An 18617-nucleotide genomic window follows, 5' to 3' on the forward strand; every position below is an offset into this window, starting at 1 on the left:
AGCTTGGAAGTAGCCCAGACTGCATCTGAGTAAGAGCCATCCCTCAACAAATGTCTACTAAGTTCCCAGCAAGTGTGAGGCTGGAGAAGGGGTTTTGAGGGCAAGGTGAGCCCCATCTCAGCCCACGGGGGCTCTCGTGCCTGACCTCTCAGGGCTCAGTCTCCATCTAAAATGGTAACAGTTATTTACCTCTTGCGGCCAAGACAAAGCCTCTGCTCGACAGTACCTGAGCTCTCCTCAGCAGCAACTGTGGAACTCTGTAGATGGATCATTTAACAAAGTTCCTCACAGTTGGGATCTTAAAGAGATTGCTCCCTAATCAAACCTCACCAGCACCACTGAAATGATGCTCATTTTCAAGAACACCAAGTTCTACACAGGTTAACATAGTGCTGAAAACTTCGATCCCAAAGCATGCGATTTCTCTCCAATTAAGAGTTGATTCATTATATTTCTATCTTAAGTAAATTCAGCACAAGTTATGAAATGAATTAGAGAGAAAGGTTTTCATTTAATGTTCTCATTTGTACCTCATTTAAACCTGGCTCTTTGAAAAGATCATAGAATAGTCTAAGACAATTTCGTACAATTTTTAATTTTCTTTCTTTATGTATGTGAAGCCTGAGTCCTAAGCCATGATTAAACTGACACTGAGATTGGCATACGTTGCAGAGGTCTTCTCAGAGACACTTTGCAGAAAGAATACCATACCTCACATTTTCAGGTCCCACTTAACCACTGCAGCTAATTTCCATAGCTAACAATTGTGGTTAATTTCAAAATTAGTTGATTATTATGCACATTGCCTAATTCTAACCTCTAGTACAATGAACATAGAGGGTTATTTTTTTAAAGGGGTTAACTTATCTTCACAATAAAGATTTCAAAACTCCAATTGGCAAGCAGTCGCCCATTTACATAAGAATTATCTGATGCATGTCTATTTTTTTTTTTTTTTGGTCTTTTTCGTTTTTATCGGTATCAGGGATCAAACTCATGACTGCCTGCTTGCAAGGCAGGTGCTTATGCCACTGAGCTAAATCCCCAGCCCCGATGCATGTCTATTTTTAAAACCACTATCATAAAAGAACTTCAGTAATCTCTTGGTGACTATTTTCAATCAGTTATGTATAATATACACGGGTACCTCAGTTTACAAACTGAATTCTGTCCACAATTCTGGTCACAAACCAAATTGGACGAAAACGAGATAAAATTTCCCTGTAAGGTCAGCACTGCACCTAATCATTGAATTTGGTTGGGTTTTCGTCCAATTCGGTTTGCAGCCAGACTGGTGGAGAGAACTGAGGCTGCTGTATATGTGATGTACAGAAACGGTGCAAGTTACATCTGTTTTTGCTGCGTGTGTACACAAGGGACTGAGTCTGGGAAGTGCTACGCTACATCCCCGCCCCTTTTGTTATTTTGAGATGGTGGGTCCTTGGGCTGGGGGAGTAGATTGCTGCGTAGCATGTCTAATGTCCATCTCCATCATGGGGGAAAATAAAAAATAAAAAACCAACTTTTGCCCAGGCTGGCCTCAAACTCTCAACCTCCTGCCTCACTCAGGCTTCGGAGCAACTGGGATTCTGGGGCTGAGCCACCTTCCTCTGGCCTTACCTTAGAGCCAAACTAAGGGAAGGTGCTGAGTGCCACAGTACTTCTCTGGAGACCCTGGAGTCCGAGTGCTGAAATAAGACACTCACCTCCTCGCTGATGAACTTCCAGTCCTGCTTCAGGTCTTCGCTCCACATGGCCCACTCTTGGGCCGCTTCCAGCACGCAGAGCCACCTGTCCCACAGCGCAGAGGCTGCCCTGAGCGTGCTCACGCCGTCACCCTGGGTGCAGCAGCCGCTCAGGCGCCCTGCAACCCGGCGCAGCTGCATCAACTCTTCTTTGGTTGATAGGAGCTCAGACACGAGGGCCTTAGGACAGAAACAAAAGAAAAAGCACAGGAGGGGCAGAATGTCTTGGGTTTTTTCTGAAACTTATAAATAATCTCAAATTTTGAACAATGATTTTAATCCTCTGAAAGTCTCACACGTTCCATTTCCTGTCCTTCAGGAAGCCGATTTGGCCAGATAAGCTTTCCCTATGGCTTCTATTCCACAAGAAGCTGGACTGTGGGGACAAATAATGACCCATAAACTAAAATTTCCAAGTAAGAATTACTTTCAAAGGTAAAGACCCTGCAAGCACATTTTATTTTAACTTGTCTCCTATTTTACTAGGTAGTTCATCTGTATGTTTACAAATATCATATGACTCTTTCTTTTTTTAGTTTCTATTTGGTTTTGGTGGTTGTTATGCACAGATGACTTAAAATGCTGTCATCCAAATCCTAACAACATACCACCACAGATTCTAACCAACGACAATAGGCAAAAACCAAACTGCTTAGTAAGACTGTAAGGCGACTAATTCAGATGAGAGAGAACAGCAACCACTGTGTCTGAGGCTCTGTCACTGATCCAGCAGGATCCCTCAAAACAATGGAAAAGCAAGGGTTCAGGAAGGCCACCATTAAAGTCAGGATGCTGGGGGAGAGGGGACTGCGCCACAAATCTGGTTCATTAAATCTCTCAGAACCACGGCTCTGTTTATCTTGGCTTCCCATGTGAGGAATTTTCACAGGTCACAGCTCAGGCTGAGGATTTCGTGGCTATGTGTTCTGGGCTCTCCATGCTGTGACAAGTCAAGTCTTTGCACAGGCTCACTGGGGACCTGGGCAGCTGTTACCTTGCTCTGCTCCAAGCGCTCCAAAGCTTCTTTGTAAGACGCAGGCAGCAGGACCATGGCCAGCCCTAGAGCGGTCTCCGCTCTCTGCAAGCCAGCACAGATCTCCTCTTTACTGCTTCTGTAGCCTTTGTAATCCTCAAGGCACCTGCACGCGACAGTCCGAGAAAGAAGTGACACTGGATTTTACTAACACAGTTTTGAACTACCCAAGGCTGAATTCTCTATATTCTTTTTTTTAATAAAAAGATCATTTTCTTTTCTTGTGCCATTCAATGCATTTCAGCAAGTTTTTATGGATTACCCATCCCCCAGAGCATTTACGGATGGCTTTAAATGCCAGAGTTAACAGGCGTACAGGGCTGCACTGAAAATAAGCTAGGACAGCTTTTAAAAAAGAAGTTCCTTTCATTAAAGCAAAAACTATATTCGTGAGCACTGTTAATGATCCATAAATGGATATAATTAATGTAGAAACCCACTAAGTCTTAAACATGTTCTTGTCTTTTGATTCATTAATTCAACTTCAGCAATCTACCTTAAGGAACTAATCCTAAATACAAGAAACATCCTAAACATGACAGATAAAATCCTTTGCACAGTAAAATGTTACTCATCAGTAATAACTGTATCTAAAAAAAAATCTGGTTTAATTGCAAGAAACCATTTTTATAAACTTTACGTAACAATTACAATTGTTTTTTTTAATTTTTTTTTGTCTTTTTCTTTTTTTATCGGTACCGGGGATTGAACTCACGACTGCCTGCTTGCAAGGCAGGCGCTTATGCTGCTGAACTAAATCCCTAGCCCCCAACAATTACAATTGTTTAAGGAAAAAAAGCTAATGTTACATGGCAGAAAATTAAAGTAGGGTATTTTATATACAATATCTTGTGAAATATTTAAAATGATATAAAATTATGTGTGTAAAACAGACTGACCCCAAATACTCACTGAGAATAATTTTAAAATCTGTGTTGAATATATTTTAAACCAAAAATGTACACAAATAAACTGGCAAGAAATTGAAGACCCAAACTCTGAACAATGTAAATATACAGAAATAAACAAAGCTGTGGCACCAGAATTTTGCCCAGAGAGTAGTTGTGAGTTTTAGTTTCTTTGACGACTCTTAACACAGAGGTCTGAAAGGGGTGAACAGATGTTTAAAAGAAAACTCCCTCTGTAAAGAGATTTTAGTGCAGGACTATGAAGAACAATCTTTACAGAATAAACTGCTATGAAGCAATTTGAAAAAGGCACCTAAATCTGGATAAAGATTTGAATGGACATTTTATACAGGAGGAAATATGGATGATCAACAAACAAATATTCACATCAAACTCGGCAGTAAGCAAACTACAAATAAAAACCGCAATGAGACCATTTACTCATCAGACTGACAAAAATAAAACCTCTGCCCAAAACAGCAAAGGTTGGTAAGGGTACGAAACAACCAGAATAATTTATTTGGCATTAAAAATTTAAGATGCTCTTATCTGTTGACCTAGGCATCCATTGTCTTAGACATACACCTACACAAAACTCTTGCATGTAAAAATGTTCCTACGGGACTCTTTATGAATGCAAAACAAAACAAAAACTGAAAACAATGTAAATGTTCATCAATAACCAGGTACACAGATTTTGCTATAGACAAGGACATGAATAAGCACCAGAATCATAATTATGAGTTTGAAAAAGTGGCAGAAGAATATGCACTAGGTGTTAGTTTAAAAACCACTGAAATAGAACACATTTACAGTAACAACATGATGAAAAGCAGAGAGAAGACAAATACATTTAAGTTACTAGTTCTGAGAGGGGACAGAACCCACGAAAGAATTCAAATTCATGATGTTTGTCTTTGAAACTTTGGACACAAGGATATTTATCTTTTTATATCCAATATATACTTTTATAAAGATTCTGTTGAATGTAACCAAGATTTAAAAAGAAAAAATTAAAATAGAATAAAATATTTATCATAGTTTTCTTTAGTGACACATTTATTTTTACTTTTCCATATTGTCCAAATTATCTCTAATGTATACATACTAAGTATAAAGAAAAACCCTACATCTTACATTCTGAAAGCATTACTTTGAGGAAGACTTACCTAGCTATTTTTGCTTGTTCTGCTTTGGCTGCCTCTTGCAAGGTCAACCTCTTAGAAAGGAGGTCCTGCAAAGTGTGCTCAAGCTGCATTTTGGCCTCCGGACTGGACACAGATCCCAGTTTCTCAGTGAGGTCCTCGATGACTGTTATTATGGATTCCAATTCCTCTTGCTTCCAACCAGACCTGGTTAGTGCTTCCTCCGGATTGTGCAGGTCCACTCTGCAGGACACAAACATGGCCTCGAGGGAACCAAGGATTTCCATGGCCCTGCTGACTGCTTCGCTATAGCATGTGAAATTTTCATAAGCACTATCCAAGACATTCTGAGGAATAAGAGATTAGATGCTGTGATCACAGAACTCCAGGTAGATGTGGGGCTCAATTTTGTCATTAAGATAACAAAGAGTTCATTGACTTGAAATGTTCCTTCCCATTCACTTCTAATCTTTATTCTGATGACATCAATTGTTTCTTGAAACTATTAAAACTGAAAGGTACTTGAATTACCTCCACACTCCTTATGAATCCATTTAAAGAACACTAGGATTTATCACAAGACTTTGGATTTCCTGTAGCATTTACATCTACCAAAATATTTCATATGCATTATCTAATAGTATTTGATTTAAGTTAATTTCTCCATTTTATAAGCTGAGATACAGTACTGTGTAAGGCATTATATAAACTACAGTATAAATGATATCTAAGATATCTGCCCAACTATCAGAAGGAAAGACACGAATATGTTGGGGCCAGCCACTCTTCAACAGAGGTCAGCAAACCATCACAATACCAAATCTGCTGTTAGAACACGAAAGTGGCCATATTCAGCTCACCAACAAATGGATATAGTTATGTCCCAATAAAACTTTATTTATAAGTCAGATAATACAGGCAGGATTTGGCCTTTCATGCTTAATTTGATGATTCTGGATCTAGATTCAGGCAGATCTCAATTTCCTCCCTAATTCTGTTAATCTTACAAGATACTGAGAAAATTTTCACATTTCTGAGTTCAAACTTGCTTATTTTTGCGGTACTGGAAATTGAACACAGAGACTTATATGTGACTGCAAAGTTCTCTTACCACTGAGCTACTCCCTAAACCCTTAATTTTTTAAAAAATAGGCTAATAAAAGCACCCACCTCCCAAGCTACTTTGAAGATGAAATACAGAGTACTTACGGTTAGGCTTAGCACACTGTAAATTTTAAATAGTTATTATTTGACATTTTTCTTTCTATACTTTTGTTATATCTTACTATCTCTAAAAACAAAATAAATTAGCAACAACAAAAACTCAAAGTTTTGTTCTGAGTTCAATAGAGGCTACAAGGGAAACAGAAATAAAAGATGTCAGAGATATCTCTTTCCAGGCTGTAATGTGCTGAATTCTGAAGCAGAATGAGTCAAGATTATAAAAGTGGCTCCTTGGATTTTTGAAAACAGCTATTTTCTTGTAGAAACTATAGCTTCTTTAGAAGTACAGATATTAAATAGTGTTAAACAAAACAAAAATCATGAAATAGACAAATGCATTTAATGACTAACATAAAAAGAACTTACTGTGCGTAAGTCAATGCTTTTGCTAAGCTGCATTTGAAGATCCTCAAGGTCATGCAATTTTGCCTCCGTGTCACTAGTTTCAGAAGAGTTTTCCCCTCTCTGGTTCTCAGGAGGAGTCATAGCTTTAATACTGTACATTTCAGCATGAACTTGGTCTTGAAATGCTTCACAGTTATCTTTTTCATTTTGCATATGATCAATGTCCAAATTTATAAGCAAAGGCTGCTCTAGTTGAGATTTTATCCCATGTAAAACATGCAAAGAATTTTCCAATTTGTCCTGAAAATGCTTTTCATCTACTTCCTTTGGCTGGAATTCTAGCACCAAAGTTTGGAGAAGCTTGTGCAACTTTTTATTTTCTTCTGTCACCAGCTGTAGTTGTGCAATTTCTTTCTCTTTGAATGAATCATCAAAGGCTTTATTTTCACTTAATTTTTTAATTATGTCATTATGCAGGCACTTGGCTTTATCAATTTTCTCAATCAAAATTTGAGCATTGAGCAGATCATTTTCTGGCAAAGGAGGAGGCGATTTTAGTACTAATTCAGCCTTTTTCTTAATTTGCAAGTTCATAGCCCTCATTTGACTTAGTGACGCTTGATACTTGCCATGTTCTGCCATAAATATGTTTAACTGCTTGATTTTTTCTTCAAGTTCTTTTTCTTTTTCAAATACTTGGGTTTGTAACTGGTCAAGTTGTGAACCATCCCAGTTTAGACCTATATGGTCAAACACTTCCCTAAGTTTCAGGACGTCTAGGATGCTACGTCGAACACCAGCAAGTCTCTCTTTAAAATGCTGAAACTCCTCCTTAGCATCTTGATTGGTTTCTAGATGCAGCAGTAGCTTGTTGTGCTGTACCATATCAACCTCCTTCTGAAGCATGGATTCTCTTTCATGGAATTCTCTGTAAGAACTTATCTTGTGTTCCACTTCATTACACTTACTCTGAATGCATCTTTGAATTCTGCTGACTCTCGTCTTCAGATTATTCAAATGATTATCCAAAAACAATCTCTCAAACACACTGAGATCCTCAGAGGCATCTGTTAGTTCCCGAAGACGTGCTGAGATCAGACTCTCCACTTCCTGCAGGCCCTTCTGGGATGCCCTCAGAGTGGCATGATGATGCTCTAATTCTGCTTCTGTGGGGGGTGCTTCTGTCTTGGGAACTAACAGTGCTTCATGTCCTTGAAGGGTCAGCTGAGCCTCCTTCATCATTTCAAATAATTTGCTCCTTTCTTCCAATTTAAACTCTAATTGCTGTGACCTCTGAGTTGATTGTAAAACCAGCATTTGGTACTGGTTCTGTAAGTCCTGCAGGATGCTATTTACATTGTCTCTCTCAGGGGTGGTGAGGTTAGGAACCTCAGCTAGAACCTCCTCTGCCAGGGACTCCATGGCCTGTTGCTTGTCCAGAATGCTGTCATGCATCACCTTGCATTTTCTGATCTGGAAAAGGATGTTGTCGGGGAGAAGGGATATGGGAAGCGTGAGTTCACTCAACAGATTCCTGATCCATAAGAGAGTCTCTTTCATCTTGCTCTTTAGGTCACACTTCTTAATCTGACTTTCCACCTCTAGGTTTAATGGCTCCAAGGCTTCAAACTGCTTCTTCAAATTCTGTATTGCATCTTCCAGAATCTTCTTTTCTTTCTCTCCCCACAACCTCTTCATCTGAACTTCCGCTCGACTCCTGACAGCAGTGAATCCACGCCTGGCGGCCTGGAGCTCAGCAGCCAGTGTGACGATGCTTTGGCTGCCGTCCTGATCTTCTGGCGACTTCAGCCCTAATAGTAGCTGCTGCTGCTGCTGCTGCAGAGAAATCTCAGTGTCACGGATCTTACTCCTGAGGGAGGCGAACTCATCACACTCGGCCGTGTGCTGAGAATACTTCTTCTGAGCCAGGTGTGCCAGGTGTTCCCAGCCGCGCTCCAGCCGCTTCATCTGGCTCCCCAAGAGCTTCTTATCCATGTCAGTCATGTGCTCTGATAATGTCTCCCACTGCACTTGCAAATCAACTAAAGAGCCTTTTTCTTTTTCTATTAATTCCAGGAACTTCTTAATTTTGTTCAGATAGGTTTCACTGTCCAGTGCACCCCTACAACAAGAACAAAATAGAGGTCATTAATGCTTCAAGCTTATTATACTTCAACGTGTAGTAAGATGTCATTAAAAGAAACCGCTTCTGCTTTGGATTCACAGAAAGAAACAGGATATCTATAAAAGGTACTCTATTCTTAAATAAAAATCAGACTTCAACTTACTGTGGCTCTCACTTACTGCGTGACAATGCAAAGGCTCATCTGTAAAATTAGCAAAATAAAACGAGGAGCCCAGAATGGAACAAAAGCACAGGAGAATATTGTGTGCATTGTAAAGTACTTGTACAAAGGCTAGAGACATTAAACCACCCAGCACCTTGTTACTGCTTCCCAATAACGAGGACATAGATATTGATTAAGAAGCTGCAATATTAAGCTAATCTTTTAATTACAAAATTGCTTCTGCAAAAGATATTAAAAGTAAACCCCATTCAGATATAAATATAAAATAACTATTTCAATGAGAACGTATTTACCTATTAACACTATACTCTTATTTGCCATCATTTTCAAAGCCAAAGAAGTGCATATCCCTTAAAGAAACTATCAAAATACATAAAAATAAAAACTAAAGTGTTTAAATGTACTATGCTGATGCTAAGCAACAATATACACGTTTCTCACCAGAGACCAATTTGCCAGCATCTTGATCTTAAACTTTCCGAACTCTGAACTCTGAAAACTACATTTTGTTGTTTAGATGCCATGCAACCTGAGTTAGAGCCCGTAGTACAGTGTTTAAAATCACCCTCTCCTTCCACACCGACAGCTCTGGGCTGCCCGAGGGAGCGGAGACTGCAAAGGAAGACGAGGAGTCCTGTGCGCTCACACTTACACTTTGAGACTTCCCTCTCCCGCCAGGGAGGCTGTCATGGAAGACTCCAGCGCAGCGAGGCGTTCCTGAAAATCCTGAAGGAGACTATACTGGCTTTCTTTATTTTTCTTCAAAGCAGTAAGGGCCTGAAGCAGACTGTCCAGGTGGTGAGGGGAGCACCTTGCCTTGTGGGGACCCAAGGCGCTTGTTTCGGAGTCGTGGAGACATTTGGACTGAGCCAGTGAATCAATGGCTTCTTTCTTTGCTTCCAACTGGGCATATAATTCCTACCAATGAATGGCACAAGTCAGTAAACACACACCCACTCCCATCTGTCTATTTTCTTTCCTCCCTCCATCAAAGAACGAAACCTATCCCAAAGTATTTTATTTGCACATAGAAAAACTAAGGTCATGACAACTATCACACTTTCGTTTCACTTGTGTTGTGTAAACTCGACACTACAACTTGCCACTATCACCTGCCATTGGCCCAACAGTTAATATCAATTAGACCCCCCACACACACTGTCTTAAAAATTCTGTAATTCACCTTTCCTTTTTCTTTTTCTCTTTTTTTGAGACAAGGTATGCTCTGTTGTCTAGGCTAGTTTCCCATTACTGGACTCAAGTGATCCTCTTGCTTCGTTCTCTGAAGCAGCCGGAACAGCACTGCACTCTATTCTAGGTTCCCTGATTTCTAAGGAAAAGTTCACCTTATCTTTTACATACATCACCTTTCTTCCCTTTTTAGACACATGTTTAACTCTTATGTAATCTTAGCTAAAATTGTAGGGATCATCTCTAGTTCCATTTCTAAAAACATGACCACGCACTCGATTTTCAGACCACTTTCCATAGTCAGGAGTACATAAATACCCTAACACAGCCTCTGAACACAGCTGTGTTCAACATCGATCACTAGGAATAATAAAAGGAATTCATCTGAAGTAGAAGAATACACTTGACTATGAAAAAGAAAGAACGATGACAAGTCAGAATCCTCACAATTCCTTCTGGTTTTCTTTCTGAAGAAGTTTGCGGGAACTTTGTGAAAGCAAAGGGAGACCAATGCCCATTAAACCCTTCCACTGTTTAAATGGGGTGATTTATACAACTTACTGATTAGTACATAATTATAGAGTTACCAAATTGATCATCAGGCAAAGGTTAAGTAAGACTTTTCACTCTGTGCAAGCAAGTTTTTGGTAATTACAAGATATTGTACTGCGCTGGATAAACGATGCAATCACGCGGCCGGCGCTTTTCATGTTCCCATACCTCTATCGCTCTTAATTGTTCATTTCTTAACAGAGTGTCTAACTCTAAAGGTTGATTTCGCAGCTCATTGACTTTCTGCTCGTCGTCAATGCTTTTCATGCTTTCTTGAACACTGAGAGAAAGTTGTTTTGACAAAACCATTTCCACAGCTGAATTCTGAAAGCACAAAAAGATTAATTGTTGAATAGTCTACCTTCCAAATGAAAGTTTTTATTTTTCTTAATAAAAAAATTCTATCTTTTCTATTTACTTAGATAAAAGACTTCAAGGAAGACCATTTGGGCACTACCAAAGACGATTGATTCTATACAATAATTAATATCTGCATAGTAGGTATCCTCCCAAAGGAATTTTTAAAAATATTGTATTACAGGGATACAAGCAGACATATGTTTATAGGAGCATAATTTATAATATGTAAATCTTGAATGGCCTATATGTCTATCACCTGACAGATGAGTAAAGGAAATGCAGTATTCACACACAGTGGAGCCCCATCACTCTGATAAAAAGGGTACATCTGAGTTGCCTGTAGGACAGTGGATACACCTGGAGACCATATATTAAGTGAAATAACTCAGACATACAACCTTAAATATACTGCATGGTTTCTCTTACATGAGAAAGCAAAAATATAAATTAAAGAGCAAAGTAAGAGACAATAAGAAACAGGTAGACGTGAAAGGGGACATAAAAAAATGAAGATGTACTATGTGCGGGTCCATCTTCCTACAATGAGTGTAATCATTATGAACTGCAAACATGTGCTAATAAAAATACTCTTTTAAAAAAAACCTACATTGGTACTTCCCCAAAATGAGAAACGTTTTCCACAAGATACTACAACTTCTCGTTTTGCTTTCCCGAGGCAAAGCAGAGAGTCTTAAAGAAAACACATCAAAGAGTCAAAAGTTGTCAGATGCACACTTAGCATTCACTCTGATGGCCAGGATGGGGCAAGTGCCAGGCACTCGCTGGTACCTCTTGGGAGGAGCAAGTGGAAGGAACAGTGGAACTCCATCATATCGAGAGTAAATTATGAGCTCTTGAAGGTCATTATATAAAATAATAACCCCAGTTATGCTCCTGTCACCTTGTTTTGAAGGCCTATATTGTCAGTATTTTGAGCTCTTTGTTATTGTTATTTACTTGTCTTTTTCGCTTCATGTTTTTCTAGGAATTTGTTTTGCTTTGTTTCTCCCTCTAATACAGAAAGGATAGGTATACATGTAGAGACTTATACAAGCATAGAACTTCTCCTAAACAGTTTATGAGAATCAATTATATAATGCATGATGACAGCTACTTTGAAGAAAAAGAGACACTATGGTACCCAGTGCTGATTCCGTAGCATCATGCTGTGAAATCCAGCAATACTATTATTCTTTGTTCAGAGTGATTTTAGTCTGTTTTGTATTGTTTAATTTCAACATACGTGAAGGTATGGGCAAATACTTTGAAGAGAATGAGAGACATTATGGCAGCCATCATTGACTTCCTTATTCTCTGGTCTTGAAAACCTAAAATGCCTTCATCATCCTGTTCTGATCAGTTTAACACTATTTTGTTCTGTATGAATTCATTGTGTGTGAAGATATGGACAACTATTTAGAAGAAAACAAGAGACAACATGACAGACAGTGATGATCTCCTGTTTTCTTGCTTTGAAATCTGTGTCTCTTACATTGTTTCCTTCTGATATGCTTTGTTCTGTTTTATTTAGTTTTATCCTCTTTAAAATTTAAAAAAAATTTTAGAAGGTACAATGGATATTACGAAAGTGATGGGGAGGAAAGGTCTAAAAAGGAGAGGTGGTAACCATTGTTAACTTCCTATTATCTTGTTTTGAATTGCTGTATTGTTTTCAGTTTTGTTAGGTTTGGTTTTATTCTGTCTTGTTCTGTTTGATTTTACTGGGTCTGATGGTATCAGCAGCTATTTTGAAGATAACAAAATATATTATGATAGCCATTGTTGATATCCTATGATCTTGTTTGAAGTCCTGTAACATTTTCATTCTTTAGTTTTGATTGGTTTTGTTCTATTTTGTTTTCTTTGATTTGATTAAGTCTGATGTATGAACAGTTATTTTGAAGAAAACAAGAGACATTATGTTACTCATTGTTGGTTTCTTATTATCTTGTTTTGAAGTCCTTTATCACTTTCATCGTTCTGATTTGATTAGCTTTTATTCTGTTTTGTTTGGTTTGCTTTTATTCTCTTTGAAAAAAAATATTTAAAGGAGTAAATTATGTCTCACACCATTAGCTATAGGAATTACAACCTGGAAAAGGCAGGACAAGTTATATATACAAGCAGAGACTTGATCTGTTTTGAAAACTTCAAGATTTGAAGTTTTCAACAGGATGCATAGAATCAGGGCACCTGGATTCATTCATTCACTTTGTTTGCGTGTTTGTTTTCGGAGACAGGGTCAAACTGCAGTTCAGGCTGGCCCAGGCTCACAGCAATCCTCCTGCCTCAGCCTCCTGAGTGCTGTGGTTACAGGTGTGCACCACCACGCCTGCCTCATTCATTTTTTCAATCAGTATTTGTTGAGCTCTTACATATACCAGACACCATGCCAGTGATATTTAAAGATTTCCATTATGTTGTTAAAATGTTTGTTTTATTTCTAGATTACTTTATAAATGACAGTATCATTTAGTTTTGCTTTTTACTTTTTCTTTAAACTCAAAATAATGCTTTATTGTATATTTGCTTACTAACATTCAGATACTGCCCTACAACAAAGGAAAAAGTGCTGTGTTCTGAATTTCGCCAGATCTGAGCATATTTTTGTAAATTCTTTTTAATTATAAAGAAAAAAATAAAAACAATGGTGCAAAATTTCAAAGTAATATTGTAGGAAAGTAACAAAGGTTAGCACATTGTATATTGTATATTACAAGCTATAGGCATGAAAAACTGATCAATATAGGCACTGATATTAGTTCACTGAAAAGAAAGGTATGTACAAGAAAAGAAAGGTATGTTGCTTTGTACTTTGATGACAGTAAAGTCTTTTTTTTTTTTTTTTTTTTTTTTTTTTTTTTGGTTTTTTAGAGACAGAGTCTCACTATGCAGTTTGGGCTGGTCTCAAGCTCACTTTGTACTCCAGGCTGGTCTTGAACTTGCAACCATCTTTCTATCTTAGCCTCCCAAGCGCTGAGATTACAAGCATGCACCACCACACTCAGCTTGCCAGTATAGTCTTTGAAATATCATATCTGTTAAGAAATAAGTCCACATCCCCAAAGCCAGGCAAAAACTGGCTTAAAAGAGTCCTTGGATAAAAATACAAGACATTAATATAGAGGAAACTGGACACAGAGGCACAAGGGAACTTCCTGCATTTCTGAGTTTAAAGCTATACTAAAATTTAAAATTTATGCAAACCAGTTTAAAACTCTAACTGGTAAGAGAAGTTGGTTGTTACTGGCAAAAGTATAGCACCAGTCATTTCTTCAAAAAAGCTGCAAATAACCGCGTGTGGTGGTGCACACCCATAAATCCAGCACTCTGGGGAGGCTGAAGCAGAATTGGAAATTTCAAGACCAGCCTACGCAACTCAGTGACTCTGTGCAATACTGTCTCAAAATAAAAAAGGGCTTAGGGGATGTAGCTGAATGAGAAGGCCCTGGTTCAGCCCCAGAGCCATCACACACACACACACCACACACCACACACACACACCACACACACCACACCACACCACACCACACACACACACACACACCACACACACACCACACACAGTGGGGAACGATGAAAATCTAAAGGGAGGGTGACACTCAGAGGAAAGATCCCGCAAGAATGTGAGAGGAAAGGTGAACGGCCCACAGCACAGGTCTCACCAGCCAGGTTTTGTAAGATGGGACACACACCCGCCTCTTTTCCACCTGAAGGGTACTCTGTCCCTGCAAACCCCACAAGCCACTCCTGGCTCCCAAGCATTTGATCCTAGGAGCACAATTCCCAGGTCCTAGGTCCAAGGAGTGTTCCGGAGAACCAGAGCCTCGGTCTCTCACCCGAGGAACCAGTGCCCGGGCACAACCATTACCTGGGAAACACTCCCGCCATGGGCAATGGACTGCCTTTACTGGCTGGAAAAAGGATACTTCACTACTTAGAGTTGCCCCAAAACATCATTCTTTCAGCACCCCTAAAGGCCATTTTCTACCTTAGCAGAGAAGCCAACAGCATCCCTCAAATGAACTTTTCAAATTTAAAAGGCAACCCTCCCCTGCTCACACCAGGGGGTGGCGCCCCGACTCCAGGCCACGATTGGTTCCCGCAAAGTTCTCTCCCAACAGTCACCCCTTGCTCACAAGCCTCGGCTGCATTTTATTTTGACTTTGAAAGCTCATTTGAAATGCTTTATCGTAAGTTATAAAATATTTCAAATATATGAAAAGAACAAAAAGGAAAGACACTATGGCTGAAAATACTTAAATCTTTTTTCATTTTTTCCTTTCTAGAACCAACTATTTTAAACTCCAAGCATACCTATTGTTACACTGTTACTACATAAGGCAGAATTCATGTAGTACTGCTTTATGTGTCTTTAAAATTCTTACAGAAAACTGAACCATGGATGTATCATTTGATAATGTGTTGACTCAGCAGTGCACAGTCACAGTGCCCTGAGCTTCTGGAATCGCCCACCTCCTCCCACCATTTAGTCTGCAGAGCTCTGCTGACTCCAGCTGCCCCCTCCAGCTGGTCTCAGGTCTCAGGCTACTTCCTGACAGAAGCTCTCTCCAACCCTACTGCCCATGTCAAGTGGCACTGCTAAAGACCAACAGGGCCCCTGTGGAGGACACCTGGATGACTCTGCTCAGAAAAAGAGCAGTTATCTCCATTCTGACTACACCTAGCCCCATCTCCATGTACTGATTTGGAGCGAGCTGGCTAGGCCATTTCTTTTTCCCTTCAATTGGCTTTAGGTAATATAAATAGGGCTGGCTGAGGTGCTGATGCATACACTTTGAAGCCAGGTGACAGTCGCTGTTTCCCCACCCAGTGACTCCCAAAACATGGTTGAGCTCGGAGGGATAAAGAGCCACACTCCACACTGTCAACTGGGTTGGAGCCTATGACTTCCCAGGGCAGAAAAAATTAAGCATCAGAAAGAAGCCCCGCACAGAAACACTAAATGCCGCATCAGCTGTGCTATGCAGATTGACCTCTCCGCATATCCTTCCCCTGCATACCGCAGAGGTGCTTTGAGGCCTCCTAGCGAGCCCAGCTCACAGCGCTCACAGAGCTCCCACCACTCTCATAGTCACTCATCCTCTAGCCACTTCCTTCTTCATGAGTTAATAAATCCAGGTTGGGCCCTGGGTTGAGGCCTTTGTTCCAGTGAACAATTATTTTGGCTGGACTTAGGCCCTTGCTGGCTCCCCATAACTATAAATATGTCTTAGTGTCTTTATTCTCATCATGGGTTGCACTGAAAGTGGTAGGTTGGAATTAATTTGCTAGAATTCTAATAATTTTTCCATGAGATTACAAACTCAATCTTCTCAGACTGTAACAAGGACCAGGAAAGACTCTCAATAGGTCCCTCCCTTTTAATTTCCTGCCATCAGAGTGTTCTTAGTATAATTCCTTGATTCGTGTACCCACCCCAGACCAGAAGCTGTGAGAAGAGAGATTGTGTCTCTGTCTGAATTCTCATGGTCTATTAAATAAACTTTTATTGAACAGCTGTATGGATAACTTCAAGCCAGAGAAAAGAAAATGAAATTATTTTATTTTCCATTGTCCATATTTACAATTGGTGAGTTGCAGTGTGCAATGGAAAGAAACTGAAAGGCTATCAGTCTGGCAGGGGAGGCGCAGACACCGGTTAGGAAGGAGAGGAACAGGGTTCAGGTGGGGCTGAGTGCAGAGATTACAAAGGAGCGCTGCAATTATACACCAAAGAGGCACCCCGGGGCGCTCTGGAGGGCTCACACTGCACTGAGTATACTAAGGGCGCTAAACCGGTCACATGATAAAGAAAATCTATTTGAATTTGTTTAATCCACATTCCTAGAAGCTCATCAGCCCCAAATTTTCTACCTATGTAACACAGCCTACGAGCAAAGCAGTGTGCTGAGAAGAGTGGCCGGGCGCACGCCTGCCAGCACCCTCTGACGGTCACCAGGATACCCAGAATCGTCATCCGTCTCTGCTCCCTCGGCCACAGCTGGCACGTTCTGCCTCTGCGTGTGACCATCCGCCTGCCGGGGTTTATCTACGGATGCCTTCTTCAATCAAGATGCTACTGCTCAGAAACTTTTGAAAAGGATAAGAACCTATTCAGAAATAATAGTTACTCCCCAATAATTACACCAAATGACAAGAAATTTAAAGACATAATCATACAGGTTTTTCAGGGTTTTTTGTTTTGCCTACCTCCCTTTTTAAAGCAAATATATCTTCGGGATTGGTATTTGGGAAGAATGAGGCAAGAGAGGCCACCAAGAATCAGCTAAGCTGTGCTAGGCTTTGACTGTCAGGAAGAGAGTAAAGCAGGAATGCATGAGTTTCTCTGCTTTCAGTCTTTACCATTTCCTGCTACAGATGGGTACCCGCTTAACCTACAGAGACGGGCAGGCAGAGTACTAGTTCTGCCTGTATACTTTTTGAAACTCAGAAATTCCCTTCTATAAAAATAAATATGGTTCTACAATATGTAGATGCTATACTGGACCATCATCGCTTATCCTCTTCAGAATTATTATTATTTTTTTTCTAAGACATGGTCCACTATGCAGTTCAGGCTGGTCTCCAACTCACAAAGATCCTCCTGCGTCATCCTCCTGGGGAGTGCTGAGATTACAGATGTGCACCACCACACTCGGCTTTCAGAATAAATTTTGTAATCTCTTCTGTCCCAAAGCCTGCATTAGTTTTTCCAATACTAAACAAAAAGTCAACGAAATGTCCAGATCTAAAGTAATTCTTCAATTTCTTCCAAATGAAACTCAGTAATGGGTTCAAATACAGACATACTATGAGAGCAATCCCCGCTCCCCAGCCGCACCCCTGTATTTACAGTTGAACCCAGGGCCTTTGCACTGACCTACATCTCCAGTCATTTTTAAATTTTTATTTTTGAAACAAGGTCTCAGTAAGTTTCCCAGGCTGGGCTTGACTTTGCAGTTCTCCTGCCTCAGCCTCCCAGAGTGCTGGGATTACAGGTCTTTGCCACCAGCTTGATAGCAATTTTTAATCATATTTTCAACAAAGATTAATGACATTTAGAGAAACTAAACAAAAACTTTTAAAACTTTGGGAACTACTTAAAATAATCTAATGAAATAATCTCTTGATTCCAAAAGGCAGGTGAAGTGAGTACTGAATATTTATTTGCTTAATGTTAGATTTTAAATTATGGTAATTATAACCCCACAATTCTAACAGAACAATTAGAGTAAAATAGAGCTCAATAAATGTTTTAATCAATTCATTTCTTTTCAATGATACAGTAGTTTTAGAATAATCAGACTTATAATTTAGAAATTGCATAATGTGACTTTTGGACTCCTTATACTGAGAGTCCTAAGTATCAGTGTTGGTCACATTACACATGCACACATTTGATCTGACACTGTTCAATCTTGAAATTGCTCGTGACCTTTCACAGTGTGATGTTATATAATGCTGCACAGTCTAATGTTATAAAAATAAAACTAAGCACAGCTAGTCCTTACGAAAGAAAAATGAGCCACACAGATTCAGAAAAGAAATTCATATTACAAAAGAGTAAAAGAAAAATCTTTCTAGAGAATTAGAACTAGTTTTCTGTAATCCAGATCTAAAAAATTGTTCAGATCAAATCCTTTCATCTTCTCTTTAAAAAAATCATTTTAGTGACATATCATAAATTATCAATAACTTATCATTCAAGATTAAGGAAAAAGCTTAATAAACTAAGAGAACACACTGAATTATGGTCTTTCTATAGTCTTCAATGTACTCGACTGAATTACAGAGGCTCCTGG

The 18617-nt window shown here is 39.5% G+C and overlaps 1 protein-coding gene across 6 annotated transcripts in view; it reads right to left on the reverse strand.

Annotated features, from left to right (window-relative positions):
- Syne2 (spectrin repeat containing nuclear envelope protein 2) overlaps window positions 1–18617 on the reverse strand; it is a 313170-nt gene that overhangs the window by 142170 nt on the left and 152383 nt on the right. For all 6 annotated transcript variants that reach the window (XM_063241111.1, XM_063241110.1, XM_063241106.1 and 3 more), the window contains exons 46-51: window positions 10621–10776; window positions 9362–9627; window positions 6422–8522; window positions 4856–5178; window positions 2740–2884; window positions 1707–1925 (exon numbers count right to left, since the gene is read on the reverse strand). In XM_063241111.1, the coding sequence (XP_063097181.1) occupies window positions 1707–1925; window positions 2740–2884; window positions 4856–5178; window positions 6422–8522; window positions 9362–9627; window positions 10621–10776 (3210 nt within the window). The remainder of the gene's footprint in view (window positions 1–1706; window positions 1926–2739; window positions 2885–4855; window positions 5179–6421; window positions 8523–9361; window positions 9628–10620; window positions 10777–18617) is intronic.

The sequence above is a fragment of the Cavia porcellus genome, unplaced genomic scaffold (assembly GCF_034190915.1).
Source record: "Cavia porcellus strain 051 isolate PalLab524CR breed Dunkin Hartley unplaced genomic scaffold, mCavPor4.1 scaffold_31, whole genome shotgun sequence".
Taxonomy (NCBI): domain Eukaryota; kingdom Metazoa; phylum Chordata; class Mammalia; order Rodentia; family Caviidae; genus Cavia; species Cavia porcellus.